The sequence below is a fragment of the Natrix helvetica genome (genome assembly GCF_964273705.1).
Source record: "Natrix helvetica genome assembly, chromosome: 1".
NCBI classification, from domain to species: Eukaryota; Metazoa; Chordata; class Lepidosauria; order Squamata; family Natricidae; genus Natrix; species Natrix helvetica.
Genome location: NC_138548.1, coordinates 298,468,369 through 298,488,513, shown reverse-complemented (window position 1 = coordinate 298,488,513; position 20,145 = coordinate 298,468,369). Strand labels below are relative to the sequence as shown.

Sequence of the window (20,145 nt, the reverse complement as noted above, 5' to 3'; positions counted from 1 at the left end):
GCTTTAAATAAGAGAGAATGAAACATGGCTTGAACAGGTCCAACAAGGCAGAAGGGGCAGGAGACAAGTCCTCATCCCCTGACAGGTGGGAATCACAAGTGGCCTGTTCCTCAGTATCCACTTCAGGAGGCTGAGAGACCCTTGCAGAAGCAACCCCTTGTGCCTGAGTAGAACTCCCCCTCTTGGATTTGTTAGAAGAAGAGGAATGAGGAGTGGCAGGTGCAGGGGATTGATGTTGCAAGCCTGCAGCAATGCCCCGCTCAATGGCAGCTGCTGTGATGTCAGCCATATCATCGGGGTTGATGGTGACAGCCCTTGGAGCCGGAGAACCCACGTCAATGTCTGGGGTAACGTTGCCATCTCCTTCAGAATCAGATTCCCCCTGAAAACCAATCCCATCCTCTGGATTCAAAGGAGAAGCTGGGGGGGAAGCATCCCCATCGGTATCAGTGGAGAGGTCCTCCATAGGGTTAAAATTAGAAGGAACAGGAGCTCTAGGAGCTGGATTAGGAATAGAGCAATGATTGGTCTTGGAAGTGGTCTTTCGAGGAACAGGATCACAGGCCTTGTCAGAATTTGCACTGGGATTAGAGGCCTCTTGAACCTCCTGAGGAGGGGCAGGCTAGGGGCCTTAATTGGTTTAGGAGCAGAATGTTTAGAATGGGTTCTCTTTTTGTTCCTAGTTTCAGCTGGGGCTGGAGCAGGAGGGGCAACTGGATTGGGGGAATCCTCCCCACGAGGAACCGAGGCCTCGTTGGTCGCCATTACTCACAGTTACTTGAATCGTCAAGGAAGGCCTTCCCGCCCAAACAAAATGGCCGCTGTTGATTTCGCGCCCAAATTAACTGCCGTCTGGGTAGATAGGGCCCTGAGGAAGGCCTGAGGTGGCGAGCCGACCAAGCAGCTTATCGCCCAGCAGTTAGCAGCCTGCCAAGTGCTTCATCGTGAAGCGCAGAGATTGCAGCCAAAGGCTCACGTTGCAGGGCGGCAAGAGGAAGCAGTGGCTGGCAAAGGTGATCCTCGTGGCTGGCGTGGCAAAAGGAGGCTTCCTGAGCGGCGCGGCAGCAGCGCTCGTCTTCCTGTTGGTACGGCTCAGTGAATGGTGCTTCAAAGGCTGGCGTTCTTTGGGTGGCGCGGCAGCAGCGATCGGCACCAGAGAAGCCTGAGGCGAACCTCGTAGGCTGGCCGAAAGGCTCTGATCTGCAGAGGCAGCGAAGCCTGAGAGAAGCAAAGCCTCGTAAAGGCTGTTGTTTGAAATCAGCCCAGAAGGAGCCTGACTGAGGTTAATTGAGAAGGAAAGCCAATTGAAGAAATTGAGAGAAGTTTTTGAAGAGAAATAGAATTTTAGCAAGGAGAGATAGGGAGACACAGCTAATCAAAGGATCAACTGAGTCTATTTCTGGGGAGTAGCCTGGTGGGCATTTCTTTAATACTTGTAGACCTAGTCCTATTGGATCCTGACGGAGTCATAGCCATGCTTGGATAATGTCTCCACCTACTGGAGAACAGGTAATCCTTGAGTTATGATGACCACCAGAATTTTTATTGTTCAGTGACGGAGTTAAAAAATGCAACATCACATTTAGCAACAGCAATCCCTGCTGTTGTTAAGTGAAGATTTGAGTCATTAAGAAAATGACTTCTTGCAACTTCCTATGGTTTCCAACAACCAAAGTCAATGGGGAAACTGACATTGGTCTTGCAAGTTGCAAGTCCAAAGTGGCTTACAAGAAAGACAGCAAGCAAGTAAGTGACTTCTGCCAGGTGGGAGAGGGAGCAACATGTGTGGGTACCCAGGGAAGAACAGCATGAGTATGATGGGGCTTGAGGTGGCAGTAGGGGGGATGTCCAGGTGGTTGCTGAGGCACAGCATATCAGCGAGAACAAAGGTACCAGGGTAAGGTGTGTGAGTAGTAAGACTTATTTGAGCAACTTGCAGCCTTCCCATCTGGCTTTCACATTAACTTGGCTTATGGGAAGCCCACAGGAAAGGTTGCAAATCACAATGACACAATTGTAGGATGCTGCAACCATTGTAAATGCAAGTTGGTTGCCAAGCACTCAGATCATGATCATGTGACTGCAAGGTGCTGTGATGGCTGATACTCTGAGGACCAGTCATAGCCACCACTTGTTCAGCACTACTATAACTTTGAATAATCACTGAACAAGTGGTATTAACCAAGGACTGTCTGTATATTTCCAATTGGCAAAATATCATGTCCTGCAGGAAAGTTGAACATCACTCACCCGAATCCAGCTAAGGCTTTGATAATCATATAATGTTTCATATTGAGTAGCCAGGTCTCTGCATAATGGGATTCCAAATTCCCAGCTCTAAAGGAAAGATTAAAAACTGAGATTAAATAGGACGTTTATACACAAAAAATATCTAGTTAAAGTTAAGTGAGTAACCCTTAGTAATGTATTCCTATGATAAAGAATGGACACAAGAAAAATAAGTGAACATTTAACAATTCTTAGTGAGTTCCTCTATTATTTGTTAGCCGGTCAGAGATATAGGCTCTGGGGTTTCTCTGCTTTGGCCATCAGAAAGATTAGCTGAGTTGGACAAAAGATACCATCCCAAATTAAAAAATGTTTATCAAAACAATAACTAACTCTGAATAACAGCAGATACTAAAGTATAGGCTGTTAAAGATACTAAAGAATTGTCGTATTGAGTAGGCTCAATACGACAATTCTGCAAAAAAGTATAGGAAAGAATGCACAAATGAATCTAAATGTTTAAATAGCACTTTCCATCATTAAAACAGTTGCATTGTTAAAACATTTGCACTTTTTTTCAAGCTGGCATGACTGCTTCATAAACTATTCTTAATAATTATTAATGAGTGTTTTGCTTGTGAAAAATAATTATAGTTGTGCATGCACATTTATGCGTGGGCTTGTGTATGGAAATATATAATTAAATATGGAACTAATTTAGACAAAATACAATATATTAAAACATGGTAGTTATATTAATATATTAGAAATATGTATGTACTTGAATAATAATTGCATTAATAAAGGAGAATATTTGTAGCTCAGAGTTGAAATGACGGGTCCTTGAGGCTCTCTGAGCTTGGTTGTTTTCTTGCAGACATTTTATTACCCAAACGAGGTAACATCATCAACGGTACTCCACTGATGATGTTACCTAGTTTGGGTAATGAAACATCTACAGAAAACAACCAAACTCAGAGCTCTAAAGGCCCTTCAATAATTGCAATAGATTACGTGTCTAATGTATCTAATTAGATTACATAGATATAGAATTGTAACTATTTACTACCAAAATGATACATTGTATTTTTATGCATTGTATTTTTCACTTTTATAAAGTGTCTTTTTTATTGTTAATGTATTGTTCTTTGTCATTAGTTTACAGAGCAATAAAAATAAACCTCCTCGGCCGCTTCTCCATCCCCCGCCATCACCCTTACCTTCTCAGGCCAGGCGAGGAGTGACTGGGAGTGGGGAAGGGTGAGGGACGGGGCCAGCCAGTGATGGGACAGGGAGCCGCAGCAGAGGGCCCAAACAGCTGCATGCGGCTCTGGAGCTATGGGCTGCCGACATCCGGGCCATACACTATAATTCAATGAATTTATGATTCTCCTGACAAGTAAATATATCTGAGTATCCTCCAGTAATTTTGCATAAACATTAATTCTGGCTTTAGAAAAGAATATCTAATAAAATTTGAAAATAATTGCTAATAACATTTGCTGACCTTGCCTTTATTAAAATAATGAATAATCTTCCGACAAAGATTTTCTTTACGTTGCCACTCTGTCTGAGATGGATAGTGGAGGAATTCCCGAAGAGGCCTGTCCTCCCATTGTAGTAGCTCGCAATACAAAAGCAATGTAAAAGCAGCCTCTGTCAAAACAACAAGGAATGAACACTGCATAACAATATCAAAACATTTCAACTTTAATAAATGTGCAAATAGATAAACTAAAAATAATAATAATGAAAATCCTAAATGAATCAGATAAAAAGGCATTTTTCTAGTAAAAAGAAAGTGAATATATATAATCATGTTATGCTGAAGTAAAAACAAATAAATTGATACACATTATATGTATATATGTATGTATGTATGTATGTATGTATGTATGTATGTATGTATGTATGTATTTATTTATTTATTTATTTGTGTTACAACCCCTGGTATGCCTAAATGGGAGGAAGGTCACTACTCCCTCTTTCTGTCCTTCGGCTCATCACAGAAGACCATGCAGGCAGAAAACCATTAGTCTTATTTGGACTTTAGGTAATATCAATGGAAATAATGTGGACATAATAAAAAAATATACTACATCAAATGTGTTTGAATATTAGTAGCTCGGGTTGGTAGTTAGGTTGTTTGAGCGCTGATCTTGGCAATTTGGTTGCAAACATTTAGTCACCATTTGAGGAGACATCGTCAGTGCGCTTTTAATTGTGCTCTACAAACAACTAATATACTATATGCATGAGTTGTGCTCTACAATTACCTAATACACTACATGCATGCAATTAAAATAAATTAGCTGAAACTCTCCAGCTAGTGTTTAAGCGGACCTCAAATTGCTAATTGCTAATCTCAGTATTTATGCAGAGACATTGGTAATGTAAACCAATAATGGAGAATTAATTCCAACCTGCTTACAAAAATGCAGAAAGTCTTCCAAAGATATTGGGTCACCACTTAAAAACAACATGCATGATCCTAGCCACATATTTTTACTGACAATTGTGATATAATTTGGTAAGAATTATGTTACTTACTGTATTCTCATACAATCAATTAATATGTAAATTATACATCTACGCTTAAAAATGTTATGAAAATTTAAAGAGACATATTTTAAAAAGAACACTGTAAATATATAAATAACACTTTCTCCCATATTTACCTGTGTAATTTTCAGCCTGCAGATGCATGTCACATAACTTGTGTATATAGCGGATATACATTTCCTCTTTATTAATTTCAGATTTATAAAAATTCTGAAAAATAAATATTTCAAAAAATAATCTTTGAAAATCTGTCGATCAAAATATTTTCAAGATTTATGTATTTTTTCATTCAGTTTATTTAGAATGTTAAATTATGTTTCAGTTTCATGAAATATACCATGAAGAAACTGAAAACATACATCCTCTTCTACACCCACTCTCTCCTATAACCATCCTTCCAGTGCAGAAAACTTTTAGTATGGAATGGACTGTATTACATTTCTGTATTACATCTTAATTTTGTTTATTCCATCATATTTTATTTCACAAATTAGGATTATTTGAAATACAAATTAGATCTTGAAGATTCTACTAATACAGGTAACGTAACTAAGCTCAAAACAAATAATGGCCTGATATTATTTCTTTAATAGTTCCTCCTTAAGAAATGTACTTAAAGGTTGAAAATGGTGCCATTCTATTTTTTATTTAAATCAGGAGAAATAAAAATGTATATTGATTTTAGGGGATTTTTTTCTTCTTTCTTCCATTTAATCCATTGGAGAGTGCCTGCATAAGTCCATCTAGTTTTCTTGACAAGGTTTTTCAGAAGTGGGTTGTCACTGCTTCCAGGGCTCAGAGAAAATGACTAATCCAAGATCATCTAGCTGGCTTTGTGTCCAAGGCAGGATTAGAAGTCACAGCATTCCAGTTTCTAGTCTGATTCCTCAATCGCTATATTTTTTTTTAAAAATCACTGCTCACCTCTACGGAGGATACATGTCTTCCTCAACCTTGTATCTCCTACCAGAAACCTGGGAGTTTGAGTATTCTGTACAGTATCTTAGCTGTTCCTAGCACTGACTCTTCTGGACAGAGAGCTCTGATATTCCTGGGAACTGTTGGAGCTGCTCTCGCAGTTTAGGAATCACAGCCCTGACTGTTCCTCCCACCACTGGCACCACTTTAGCCTTTACTTTCCACATCCTCTCTAGTTCTTTATTCAAGCTCTTCTCCAGCTTCTCATCTTCCTTCTTCCTGATTCTGCTGTCATTTGGCTTTGCTACATCAATCAATACCACTGTCTTCTGATCTTTATCTTTTATCATGTAATCCACTTGACTGGCCAATACCTGCCTCTCCATCTGGATCTGGAAGTCCCACAAGATCTTAGCTCTGTTAGTCTCCACAACCTACTATGGAACCTCTCATCTGGACTTTGGAGGTCTAGCCCATACACTCTGCAGACGTTCCTGTACACAATGCCAGCTACTTGGTTTAGTGTATGCTTCTGCCTGCCACTATGCGTTGGACTTTCTCTGAGGCCTTTTTTCCATCTGCCCTTGGTTCCTGTCTAGTGTGGAAAATCCCTGCTTTTATGGATCTGATGTTTAGTGCCTGTTCTTATGTGGCTATGATTAGTCCCTTGATTTTGTCTTTTGTCTTTTAATCCAGCCCTTTCTAGACACTGGTAGAATTTCTCAAAGTCAGCCACCTCAACTATCTGTCAATGGTGCATCTCAATGCAGGGTATTGTCTTGGCACAACACTTACTCTGCTTCATCTTCTTTCCAGATCTGCTGCTGTCTCAGACATTCCCTTAGCGGCTCATTTTCAGTTGCCATCCTACTGATATATTACTAGATGCTCTGGGTTTCATCCAGGACAATACTAATGAACCTAAGACTTAGATATTTTGAACACATAGTACAGAAACCCCCAATGTTTGGAACAATCAAAGGCAATAAAAAAGAGGCCATCAGAATATAAGGAGGATAAATGCTTTCATTGACACAAGTATGAGATTACAAGAATTGAAAGAAACAGTTTTTGATCCTGGTAAAATGATGTTTATAGTGTCACAAACATTATTCTCACCATTAAGTTAACAGTGCAACCAATTTTCTTGTTCTCTGTTTCATCTCCTTTCATACAGTCTCTGAAAAACAGAAAGTGTTGAAAGTTCAAAACTTTCTTCCCTTATAGAATTAAAACCAATATAGGCAGTTCTAAAGAATTAATCCATAAAGGTATTTCCAACGTTGACTATGTAGCTTTAGCAAGATCAAGAGTTTTATTTACTTCTTGATTCTATAAATCATCAAAAAATTCTTAAGAGTCTTAATTCTCAAGATTTTTTTAACTTTTCTTTTATAGCATTTATGTAATAATATATTGTGAAAATACAAGAAGTGACTGCATATTAAATCCTTAAAAACTGGGGTACAACTCATGATTCTCAGAATGTACATACGCAGTTATAAGCATAAAAAAATCTTTGGGAAAAATGTTATGTCATTAGTTGCTACTAACATTATTTACATATGTATCAGAGGTCCATGAACTGTGAATAACTGCATTACCTGTAGTCAAGGAGGCGCTCCATCAAACGAGTAACGGATGTAACAAATGAAACACCTGTCTCCCTCCAAGTTTCTTGTTCTATCTTTTCTAGCAGGCTGTATGAAAGTAAACGATCAGTAAGACTTACTCAGAAATATTATTGATTGTGAACAGTTTTGAGAACACTTAAAATACCTAAACACTTCCATATAAAATCTGAACAATCATCTTACCTGGGATAAGGCCCAAACAGCTGGGTTCTGATCCACGTTGCATGAAGCAAAGACAAGGAAATTATTGAACTAAGATGATACACTATTATTATTTCATACCAAGAAAATATTGTGCCTGGTCTAGAGATTGCATTTACACTACTGCTATTCATGAATGTAGGCGGTTTATATATATTTGCAGAATACATAAACATTATTTCCTTTAATGTAGAAATAACGTATTGCTGAGAAAAAAGCAGGGGTCACACTGTGAGATTGTTTTCATCAGGCTGATTTCCCTCCCCATCCCATGCTCAGTGATACTGTTGGTGCTCAGGTTAGAAAGTGAGCATTAGTATTGTGATGATGTTATCCATTCAGTTGAGTCCAACTCTTGGCAGTATATATATCTATGGGCCCGGTCTCTCCACATCTTCTGATCTTGCACTTAAGATCTTTGAGGATTTAATTACAAGTTTTATGTCTTTTCTCCCTTAAAAGATACAAACTTCCTTTTCATAATATTCAATATTTTAAAGAATGAAGCAATAGAAAACAGTGCATGGGAGTATAGTTCAATTCACTGCTTCCAGTATAATATTTTATTCTTCAGTAATGTAAGTTGTTTATCTATATATTGTGTGTGTACCAACATTATGAAATAGTGGCTATGTAGTGGTTATAACTACAAGGAGATCCTGACCTGACATTTTCTGCAGGTAAGGACGGCTTTGGTAAAAAAAAATTTTTTAAAAAAATCTGAGCTTTCAGAAGTGCTCTTCAAATTTAATTTAGTTCAGAGAATTATTAACATTTTATATATTAATAATTAGGTTTGTATGATCTGTGACACTAATACTGAACCACTGTTGAAATTTAATATTTTTACATTAATTTAAATTTTTTAGTATTTAATCGTGGAAAGACATCTCAGTTAAATTCTAAACCATGTGAAAAACAGATTCCCTTGTATGCTCTTCTGACAAGCTCTGAATGACCAGGAAAGAATTTAGGTTATCAAAGCAAAATAATGAATATTTAACAGTTAGTGCTTTAATTCATGTATTAATTTTGGAACAATGCCAGTTTATTTTCAGAATTCATGTTATGCTTCTTTTCAAAATTAATAACAACAAGCTCTTTTGGTAATACAGAGCTGTTTGCCTAACCTCACTTTGTACTTTCATTGAAACTCCAATCAACATCTGTGCAATCTTAATGAAGGTCATGAATTTCACAAATAATTTAGTAAATTGTCCTTAAACATAGGCTGAAAGTTCATATTTAGAGATACCCTGTTGAAGATAATGATTACACGAAGATACTCAATATACACTCCTTGAGACACTGAAGGGATAATTATTAGGGAACAGTAGGCAAGACTTCTTCCCCACTCCTGTATTCATTTTGTCAAAACATAGGGACATCTCCAATTAATATCAACTCAAAACAGAAAGTTAAGAAAAAAACAGAAATCCAAATATTCTTCCAGAAAAAAGCATTCAAAGGAGATGCAAAAAGCTATAAATCAATCAAATTTATCAGCTATTTCAGATGATTATAATCATGAATTGATCTTTCATGTTAATATAATACAATTAATAACAAATCTTGATTTCTGCAATTATTAAATAAAATGGATTTGCTGCTTTATATTAATACCTATTTTTATCAAACCGTTTATTCTAATGCATTATTCATTTCTAAGAACAGTTTTTTTGTTTAGATCATCCAATCACTTTATATAGACATGTACAGTTTTAATAATGCTAAACATAAGACTTACAGCAGACTGAAGAGTTCCCTGTAATTTTCATCTCCTTTTCCCTCTGATACCAAACTGTCTAGCTTATCAATCAATTCTGCCTCCACCTGGATCAAAAAGAAAGAATTTGTAAGAGTAGCTTAGTTTGTAAATTCTAAATATAAAGAAGGATGTGAAAATGATATTTCATGATATTTCTCCTACTCTGCATGAAGATTATTTTTATGGAGATACGGATGATTTCTGTTTCTTAACATAGAGTACTGAAAGTAGCAAAATGTAATTTTATAAAATAGTAGTTTTATGAAAAATAATATGCCTCATTTGTTTGAGGCATATTAAAGTTGTCACAATTTTTTTGACTGGACATCTAATAAAATGACTGTTTTTCATTTTCAAAATACAATACCATTACTCATTCTCTTATATAGTTATGCATTTAGTGTAGAATAAACAAAATCAGTGTATTATTTAAAATGTAAAGCAAGACCCTACTCCAAGATTGTTACTTGCTAATTAAAGTTGATCAAAAAATAATTAGGTCTTAATAATAATTCATTAGCTATGTAATTTCAATTCCAAGACTTCTTTTAAATATTAGTGTATTTATACAGTTAAATCTTCTCTGGACTTTTCTAAAAATTCATTTTCTTCCACATATATTCCACAGGTATTATGAATCTACTGAGAATCTAGTGATTAAATAAAACTCATTTTTTTCTGAATAATAATACAATAATACAATACAATAGTAGAGTTGGAAGGGACCTTGGAGGTCTTCTAGTCCAACCCCCTGCCTAGGCAGGAAACCCTATACCGTTTCAGACAAATAGCTATCCAACATCTTCTTAAAGACTTCCAGTGTTGGGGCATTCACAACTTCTGGAGGCAAGCTGTTCCACTGATTAATTGTTCTCACTGTCAGGAAATTTCTCCTCAGTTCTAAGTTGCTTCTCTCCTTGATTAGTTTCCACCCATTGCTTCTTGTTCTACCCTCAGGTGCTTTGGAGAATAGTTTGACTCCCTCTTCTTTGTGGCAACCTCTGAGATATTGGAATAATGCTATCATGTCTCCCCTAGTCCTTCTTTCTCTTAAGCTAAACATACCCAGTTCCTGCAACCGTTCTTCATATGTTTTAGTCTCCAGTCCCCTAATCATCTTTGTTGCTCTTCTCTGCACTCTTTCTAGAGTCTCCACATCTTTTTTACATCGTGGCGACCAGAACTGAATGCAGTAGAATAAATATGGCGTTCTATTAACAGACAATTCACAAGTAAAAAGGAGCAATTTTTGTTGCACAGATATTTACCGGACATTAATAGCATTATAAGATTGTCAAACATATCATTCTTCAATATCTTTCATTGCTTTAAACAGCTCACCAATATTTTTTGCCATTTTCCTTATTTCATTGCTTTTCCAATAATACAAGTTGTGTGTATATTATAATATTTTTTTAAAAGGAGATTTTGTTGCCCTCAGGTGGACAGCCTTGTTTTTCTCTAGTACGAGGAGAAAATTCATGTCTTGTGTATAAGATATGGTGGATGGCTAGAAAAATTCTGCTACTTTCCTTATTATACTTTATTTTATACTGCACTTGAGTTCTTATAACAAACCTATAGATGTAACAGCATTAGTCATGGCTTGGAATGTGTTATACTTTTACTTTTATATAACTCTTAAAACCAAATAGCTCTAAGATTTGAAAAAAAAACCAGTTTTTTTAGACAGATGCAATATTTTTAAGAGAAAGAAATTTTTAGAAGAATGTATATCATAGCCAAACTCAGTGGCTAAGACACTGAGCTTGTTGATCAGAAAGGTTGGCAGTTGGCGGTTTGAATCCCTAGTACAGGTCTCCTGTGTGAGCAGGGGGTTGGACTATATGACCTCCAAGGTCCCTTCCGACTCTGTTACTGTTTACTTTTCTGTGATCAACAATTAGTTTAGCTGACCATGGGAATGTGGTTGATATTGTATACTTTAACTTCAGCAAAGCATTCATAAAGATTCCAATGATATATTGGTAGAGAAAAGGACAAAATATGGGCTGTATAATACTATAATTAGTATAGTAGATTGAACAATCATATCTATTAGATATATGTCAATTGCTCAACATCAAATTGGAAATGTTGACTAGTACATCAGAGTTCTATTTTAAACCCTATGCTGTTGAATAGATTTATAAATGACTTAGAAAAGAGAATTAAACAACAAGGTTATAAAATATGGTTAGTCGATATAAAAGTAGCAGGGATAGCACTATCTTAGAGAACAATGCTAACATTCAAGAAGACCTTGATAAGCTAGAACAATGATCTAGAAACATCAAGATCAATTTCGGTGAAATTAAAGCAAAAAAAAAAACAATCTTGGTGGAAACAATTGAAAAATCCTATATTTTGATAGAATAAATCAAATGTTTGGGTGGGGGAACCTTACTGAATAACATGCAAAAATAATCAGGTGTCCTGTGAATCAAAAATTAAACATGAGCCAACACTATGATGCAACTATAAAAAAGCAAATGCAATCATATAATAGAATATAGAATAGAATATAAGATCAGAGAAACAATTGTTCCTCCCTATTCTGTGTTGGTCACATCACATTTGGAAAAATTCCTTCAGTTCTTGGCATCAGATTTTAAGAAAGAATTGACAAATTGGAACATGTCTTGAAGACAACAACCAACATTATATGAGATGGTTGGATGCATTGGACATGTTTAAACTGGAGAACAAACTACTGTGTGGAAACACAATAGTGACCTTCAGAAATTTGAAGAATTGTCATATAGAAAAACGAACAATTGTTCAGAGTTGTTCCCTCAGCCAAGCCAAGAAATCATGGATTTAAATAATAAAGAAATATATTTCACTTGAACATTAGGAAATATTTCTTAATGCTATTAGTTTTTAACCATTGACTGTCTTGTGAAATGGTGGACATTCCATCTAAGGTAATATTTAAAATTAAATTGAAAATTGAAAAGATAGTTAAAATTTAAAAGTTTACAATATAAGTTTATATTATACCCAATGTGACCTGTCCTCCACCCAAGTCCCAAAACTAAAGAAAATGCAATTAAGCAAATGAATCAAAAGCATTACACTTGCTCATTATTTTCTCATTACTAAAGAGAATGACAACGCTCATTCTAGCACCTCTCTCCAACCATAAAGGCTGGCATTTGTGGTTAGTGTTAGACGGGGCAGCTCACAAATCTCAGATTCCAGACTTAGGGCTGGAGACAGCCACCATCGTAGGGACAGAAGAACCTACGGAGAAACGCGCACGAATGCCACCGATGCACTAGTGCCCTGCCGCTGGAATGGAATCAGGGTCCATTGCAATGTTCTGGAGTGTAAATGGGCCAGGGCATGATGCCTATGCAGGAAATCATTTTTCTTAAAAGGCTGGATAACGTGAATATGGACATCGTCCGAGCCCGACGTACCTGATGTATTACTTGGACAAGGCTGTCCCAGCGGTCCGGTGGTAAAAGACTTGTCCCTGGACCGTGTCGATGACCGCCCCCAGGTGCTGAAATCTTGTGACAGGTTTTAGGTGGGTTTTTTTGAAAGTTCACCGAGAACCCCCGAGTTTGCAATGACTGTATTGTTAGCTGCAGGTCGTGTGATGCCCAGGCCGCCATTGATGCTTGGACGAGGATGTTGCCAAGATAGCACTGGATTCTTACTGGGACTGTTCACACCACTAGCACCACCACTGTCAACACCTTTGTGAAGGTCCGGGGCGCAGATGCTAAACCAAATGGGAGTGCTCTGTATTGGTAATGTATGCCAAGTAGTCACTCTTGGATGCCTGCTAAAATCAATTTCAATGATGACATCTTGAATCTGAGATACACCAGGTGGCGGTTGAGGGATTTCAGGTGTAGTATAGCCCTCCAACCTCCTAATGTTTTAGGGACCACAAAGAGGTTGGAGTAAAACCCCAACCCCTTCTCCACTTCGGGGACCAGTTCTATTGCCTGAATGTCAAGGAGATGAGTGATGGCCTTTCTATAAGTTTACACTTTTCCATGACCTTGGACATGGAGAAGACCCTAAAGCAACTGGGGGGGGGGGAGAAGAACTCGAGCCTGAGCCCCTCACGTACTGTGCTAAGTACCTATACGTCCATGGTGACCACCTCCCAGGCTTCCGCAAACATGTTGAGGCAATCGCCGATGGGATGATCCCCTGAGGAATCACTTCCCTCTGCAGAAAGAACGGCTGCCTCCCCTCGAAAGGGCCTCCTGTCCTGGGACTGATAGTGGTTCTGGTACTGAGGCTAAAACCTCTGTCTGTCCTTGTTAAACCTCCTATCTGCCTCTCTATCCGGGCTAGGCTAATAGTACCTAGGAGATGGTTTCCCATAGTATGTAGACCGGTCTGCGATAAGGTGCCGGCCATTGTTCTGCGCGCTTGGTGGCAGATGTGGTAGGACTTTCTTTTTATCTTTGTTCTCGACCAATATTGGGTAGAGAGATTGTCCAAATAAGGATCCCCCAGAATAAGGTGCAGCTGCCAACCTCCACTTGGATTTAGCATCCGCCTGCCAGTTGCACAACCAGATGAGATGTCTGGTGGCAACTGACGATGACAGGGCCCAAGAAGTGAACTTCACTGCTGTGAGGGTGGCGTCTGCTGAGAACTGGGTGGCAGCCAGCAGTTTATTAAAGTCCTGCTGGAGGTGTGCATCCTGGGGGGTGATTCGTTCTTGAACCTGTTGTAGCCACAACAAGGATGTTCTATTGAAGAACAAGGCAGCTGAGGCAGTTTTAATTGCCCAGGCAGCCGCCTGAAAGTTTTTGTGGAGGGTGAGCTCCGCCTTCCTGTCCTCAGGTTTGAGGTTGTCAGCAATATCCCCTGCCACTAGGGCGGAAGATGTAGCCAGGGCCACCACTGGTGCATCAACAGTTGGAACATGAAGGATGTTAGTGATTGCTTGATCCATGTTATAGTGGTCAGTACCCCATGGGTTGGACAATGTCCCTGGATGGGCCCACTGATTTTTAACTACTTTGGAAAATAGTTGTGGGGCAGGTATCTCCTCCTTGTCCGGTTGGGGCTGAGCTGTAGGATACCTTTTTTGGCTGGCTGGGGCTGAGCTGTAGGAGTTTGGGTAGGAGGAACCTGGGCAGGTAACTCCAAATCAGCTATAGCCCTGGCCTTGCAAAGGAGAGACTTAAACAGCAAAGGAAGAAAACAACAAGTAAAGGCAGGAGGGTCTGGTTTAGATGATTCTTCATCTTCAGATAAGTCTAGGTCTCTCTGGGGCTCCTCCCCCAATAAGGATGCCTCACTGGCCACTGAGGGTGAGGCAGGTCTGACCTCCATAGGAATCCTGGTCTCCCTGTTGCAAGTGGAGCTAGGCCCCTTGTGTATAGGTTGTTTGGCTGGGGCCTTGTCTTTTTGGCGTAGGCCAGAAGCAATGCCATGTGAAATGGCCTGTGCAATCAGTTGTTGCATGCGCTCAGGAATATCCTGCATGAAATCCTCAGGGAGGAATTCATTCCTGGGGTGGGAGGTGCGACATCCCTAGGATTAGGTGATCCTTGTGGAGCAAAAGAGGTATGAGGGATCAAACTGGATACCGAGCAAGCAAAGGGAGTCCCTGAAATGCTCCCACATCTCTACCGGACAAAGGAGGCGACAACAAAACTTATCTTCCTCTCCTTGAACATTGGGGAGATGGAGAAATAGAATCAATGGCCCTTTTCCTGTCAATAGATCTGGATCTGTGAGCAGGTGGGCTGACACTGTGGACTGCAGAAGCTAGCTGTTTCTCTGCTCTGGCTACCTTCTTTTCTAAGGCTTTCTGTCTGTGTTGTTCATCCCTCTCCACTGCTATGGATTGGTGTTGGACCGCAGGTGCCCTGCCTCCCTTGGATTTGGCCTTGGGTTTCCTGGGGTTGCTATCCTGGCTTTGAGCCCTGGAAGTGCTTGGTTGCCTAATGGGGCTATCGTTGGCCATGGCTATGCTTTGCACTCACGGCCCTTAGAATAGCTCCAAAGATGTTTCCGGCGCTGGGAGCCTTCTGAGGCTTTTTTTCCCTTTGCCTCTTGCTTCTCCACGTGGTGGCACTTAAAATGGCCACTGCAATGAGACCTTGCTGTTGGAGGTTTCAAAATTGCCACTATGCCTTGCTATGCGGCTCTGGAGGCTTCACTGCTTGTCGAGGTCTCCTAAAGTCTAGCGGTAAAATTTAAGGGAGCCACGCAACCTCTGCGAGTCCGGAGGATTCCTCTGCTCCCTGAGGCTAGCCCAGTCGGGGCATTCCCCCTTGAGGGGCAATACACCCCCACAGATCAGTCAGGCACTGAGGCTGCCTCTCTATTACTCCCAACTATTTTAGAATTTTAGGTGTCCAATTTTGTCACATTTAAGCTTTGTACATAGACTGATAATAATTCAGAAGTGGAGCCAAAGAAATTACTTCTTCTCTTAGACCAGACTGAGTTAAACTGGGCCAAGGAACAGAAGAGTCATAGGCATGGCTTCTGAATTATTGACTCAGTCTCTCGACCAATCAGGCTATGAGAATACCCACTCCTGAGCCATCCTGCTGTATCCATGGAGAATAATGTATACTTCCAAAAAGCCACATCAATTTTAACAGCATCTGCACAAGTATAATCTGAAATGTAACATCACAAACAGTATATATCATCTGTACTGTTTGCTGTTTGCTGCAAGGAGGCAAATTGCTGGGAGGCAGAGGCAGATTTTTTTCTCCCTTGTTTTCCTCCCCAAAAGCTAGGTGCGCCTTATACTTTAGAGCATCTTATACTCCAAAAAAATATGGTACTCTAATAGTCCTGATCCTCCTTTGTCCTATAAAGGTTGGTCAATTTTCACTGCTAATCAGTGATGTTGGCACTTAGGAGAGGAAAATGAGTGTTCCTTACTCCCAACTTATACCGGTTACTGCACTGTGCAGCTGAAGCCACTCTATTCCCAGTATAATGGGTACTTACAAGGAAGCAGTTACATAAAGTGTATTCACTCTGTCTAATCATTGATTATCAGTTGCAAAGGAACTATATGGTGTAGGACCTGTCCTGCCTGTAAATAGTTTCAATAATCATTGGAAATTTTAGGTCTTGAGTAGGCAAGTTTTTGTACTGTTTCTATATCAATAAAATTAGTGGCTGCCAGAGTTTACAAGAGCTGAACGCCTGGAACTAAAGTAATAATAGCAGGAGTAATTGAGAAAGCTTGCCTTTTCTTATCTGCCCGAGCTCTCCTCGAACATTGGATGGCCTCTGTTTAGATCTGTGGGGAAGAGGGGCAGGTAAAGTTCTCTCAAGATACTATCTGGGACTAGGTTGTGCATTTGATGGCTTCATGCTCCACAAATCTAAAGTTCTGCATCTTATTATATTGTCCCTTTCAATGTCAGGGATCATCTTGCTGCTCTAATTTCTATGGGTTCTCCCACTTTGGATTCCGAAGAGGTCACTGGGAGGGGTGCTAGGAGGGAAGACAAACTGTACGTTCCTTTTTATTTTCCATTTCTTCCTTGCCTCCACTCTTCCAGTTGGGCATCTATAATTATACAAAGGTAATAGAGCTCTTCCAGGGTAATTAGAGAGCTTTATCTCATTAACTCAACTCTCAGGTCATCGGTCAGCCCTCTGTGATTCTCTGTATGATATCCCTAAAGTGTCTCTTGGGTGTAGAAAAAGTCTTGATAATGGTTCTGCATTTGGATTGTTCCCCTCAGTGAACAGTATCACCCACTTGGCTGGCATTTCCTTCAGCAAGCTGAGCACCAAGTTACTTTGGTGCAATCAATGGAAAACACCACTAATCTGCATGCCATAACCATCTCACACTGAGCAACAAAAGTACAGAATTGATCCTGTTCTCGCCAGAATCTCTGGAAAGCTACCATGAGAATGCAGAATCATTAAGCTGCTATCTGTTTGTGCTGCCATGGGTTGAGGCAAATTCTACCCTAGTTGCTGAATTTGTTGTATCATGGAATTCTGTTATCTGTACATGTACTTGTTGTTGGTGTTGTACTAAGGATCAGGGGCCAGTGTTGAAATTCCTCTCTGAAAGAGAGTAGGAGACTTGCAAGATTGTTATCAGGATAAAAATATTTTCCACTGAAAAGAGGAAAAGCAAATTCTACTTTTAGTCCTCAGGTTATCCTTTATTCCATTTTTAAAATTTGACTTGGTGACTATGACGCCCCTCCCAGGTAACCCAGGTAGGAACCATGTCAAGATGAGCTAAATCTACTTTATTGTAAAGCTACATTAATAGAATCTTGCAAGATTTTGATAGTGAATAGAATTCTTTTCTATAAATAAGACAGGAATTCCCATACTCAAATCTAATTATCATTCAATTGTTTGAAACACCTGACTGTATCCTCCCCTTCAAATGAACTAATAATCTTAGAGGCTCACATACTGACTTGTAAAGCCCTACATGGCCTGGGACCAGGGAACCTATAGAACTAGCCCATTACATCAGCCCATCCCTCCCAATCACACAGGGAAGGTGTATAGCCTGTCAGTTAAAGAATTCCAATTGGCAGGGTCCAGAAAATGAATCTTCTCTGTTGTTACCCCGTCCTGTGGAATATTCTCTGGAGGATATTCAGATGGGGCAAGCCTTACATTCCTGGCCTTCCAAAAAGGAGTTAAAATACTCTGCAGTCTCACATGGGGAACCCAAGGAGCACCCAATCGTAGGATTGGTTGGTGCCACGAGAGCCCTCCCTCAGCTTTTGTTAATATTTTTAACAGGTTTTAATTATTCTTGCCTCATTTTATAATTTAAAAATTAAAACTTTAATTTTAACATTTTAATTTTTATATATTTTGCCATTTTATTGTAAATTGCCCAGAGTTCCTCTTTGAGGGAGATGAGAGGTTCAGAAATGTGAAAAACAAACAAGCAAACAAACAAAAATAAACATTTATCATACATATATGTAGATTTGGATCATTTTTCTCATAAACAAAAATAATGTATTTGACACATTTGTTTAACTGAATTCTCTTTATCTAGTTTTAGGCCTTGGGTGGAGAACGGATCACATTTCAGGTCATATTTATGCAATTCAATAGAATTCACAAATGTTTAAACATTGTTCTACATGATCCCCTTAATTCCTTAGAAAGATCATATTTTATGATCCTAGAAGTACTACTACATATTCTCCTCTGTTTGTCCATCAATATAGTGGATAGAAATATATGAAAATAACAAGAACTTTAGAAAGGAGGTAACTGGCTGAGTGAATAGAAAATTGCTATTTGTAGTATCAAGTTACACATATACAACTTACCTTTAATCATGTTCTCTGTGCATCACTTACATGGGTGAATAATGAACTTATTTGTGGAGGACAGATATAAATTAAAGCACAGGAGACAAGACAGAATATCACGATCAATGCCATTATCACAGGTTTAGATAACTATGGCATATGAAAATTTGATGACTGGTCCTGCACATATCAAAGAGTGAATCTATTGAAAAATGCTAGATAAATCACCATTATTCTAGTATTCTGGTCCCTAATGGAAGATGATTTCAGTTCAGTGGTATTTCACAATCAATGAGCAAACCTTATGAACAGCATCTTGTGGCTAGAGTCATATATAGGATATAAAACTCTAAACCCATCTGATTTTCAAGAAATGTAAAGAAACTTTGAGAGGCATAATCAAGTTTGGAAGGAACACAGCACAATCAAAGTGTGAACAAAACTTAATAGCATGTTTTACTGAAGTCAAATGTATGTATATGAGTGAGTGAATTGCACAATCATTAGCAAGTGAGGCTATCCCTCTTGAGATAACAAAATTAACTAAGACCACATATGGAAGCAGTTGGTCTGAAGAAGGCTTTCTTAATGGAAAAAGAAACAGAAATCTAAAAACAAAGTAATTAGCCTAACATTCAAAAGGTGCAAACATGGATATTGAAAGGACAGGTTCCAAGTATGCACGAAAGTGGAGGACGGAAGTTGGTATGTTCCATAGATAATTTTCTCAAATGTAAATATGTTTAAAAGAATACAGTACATTTAAAGAGGAATGATATCCAGAAATTTCAATCAAATAACCTGGGACTGAGAAAGCTTTTAAACTCTGGAATATATATATTTTTAAAGGTGCTCACAAATAAATAAAACAAAGAATGCATAAAGCATAACTCAGGGGGGGGGGAAGAATTCATTTTAAAGATATGTAGAAAGGTTCATTTCAGAAAGGTTTTCAAGCAACTTGAATCACATTTGTTGAACACATGGAGTCAAAGAATAATTCAGTGCTGTGAGTGCCAGAGCAAACCACTAAGAAAGGATATTGATTCTTTTCTTGTCCTGGGATAAAAGGTTAGATACTTTTAAAGGAAAAAAGATAAATTCCTATATAGATAAATAGTTTCTAATTTATACTGGATTATAATCTGAAAGAAAATGTTTACAAAATAATACATTGCTGGTATCTAATGCCTAACAAAGATGTTTCTATTGGAAATATAATTGTAAAGAAGGTACTTTTTATCTTTGGTGGACTTGTAATAAAATGAAGAGACCAGATTCATGCTTTGATTCAGAAGAGCCTTTGTTTTAATATAAAACTGGAACCAAGTTTTTCTTCTGGGACTATTGATTAAGGATTTTGAAAAAATTGGAATTTTGTTATTATGTATGTTGATTGCAGCGAGAATTCTATATAAGCTAAAGTGGGAAAATATGTCAATTCCTACAATGGAAGAACGATGGAAAAAGTGGTGGAGCTAGCAGAGATGGAAAAATTAACTGTTTTAATTAAAGAAAAGAATGAATCTAATTTTGTTTCTAGTTAAAACCCTCTTCTAAATTTGGT

General features: G+C 38.6%; 1 protein-coding gene across 1 annotated transcript in view; it reads right to left on the bottom strand.

The window, feature by feature from the left end:
• The window catches only part of DOCK3 (dedicator of cytokinesis 3), a 204,828-nt gene that overhangs the window by 46,531 nt on the left and 138,152 nt on the right, over nt 1-20,145 (bottom strand). The window contains exons 33-39 of the mRNA XM_081936757.1: nt 9,292-9,377; nt 7,527-7,553; nt 7,314-7,409; nt 6,829-6,889; nt 4,908-5,001; nt 3,737-3,885; nt 2,251-2,337 (exon numbers count right to left, since the gene is read on the bottom strand). Of these exons, the coding sequence (XP_081792883.1) occupies nt 2,251-2,337; nt 3,737-3,885; nt 4,908-5,001; nt 6,829-6,889; nt 7,314-7,409; nt 7,527-7,553; nt 9,292-9,377 (600 nt within the window). The remainder of the gene's footprint in view (nt 1-2,250; nt 2,338-3,736; nt 3,886-4,907; nt 5,002-6,828; nt 6,890-7,313; nt 7,410-7,526; nt 7,554-9,291; nt 9,378-20,145) is intronic.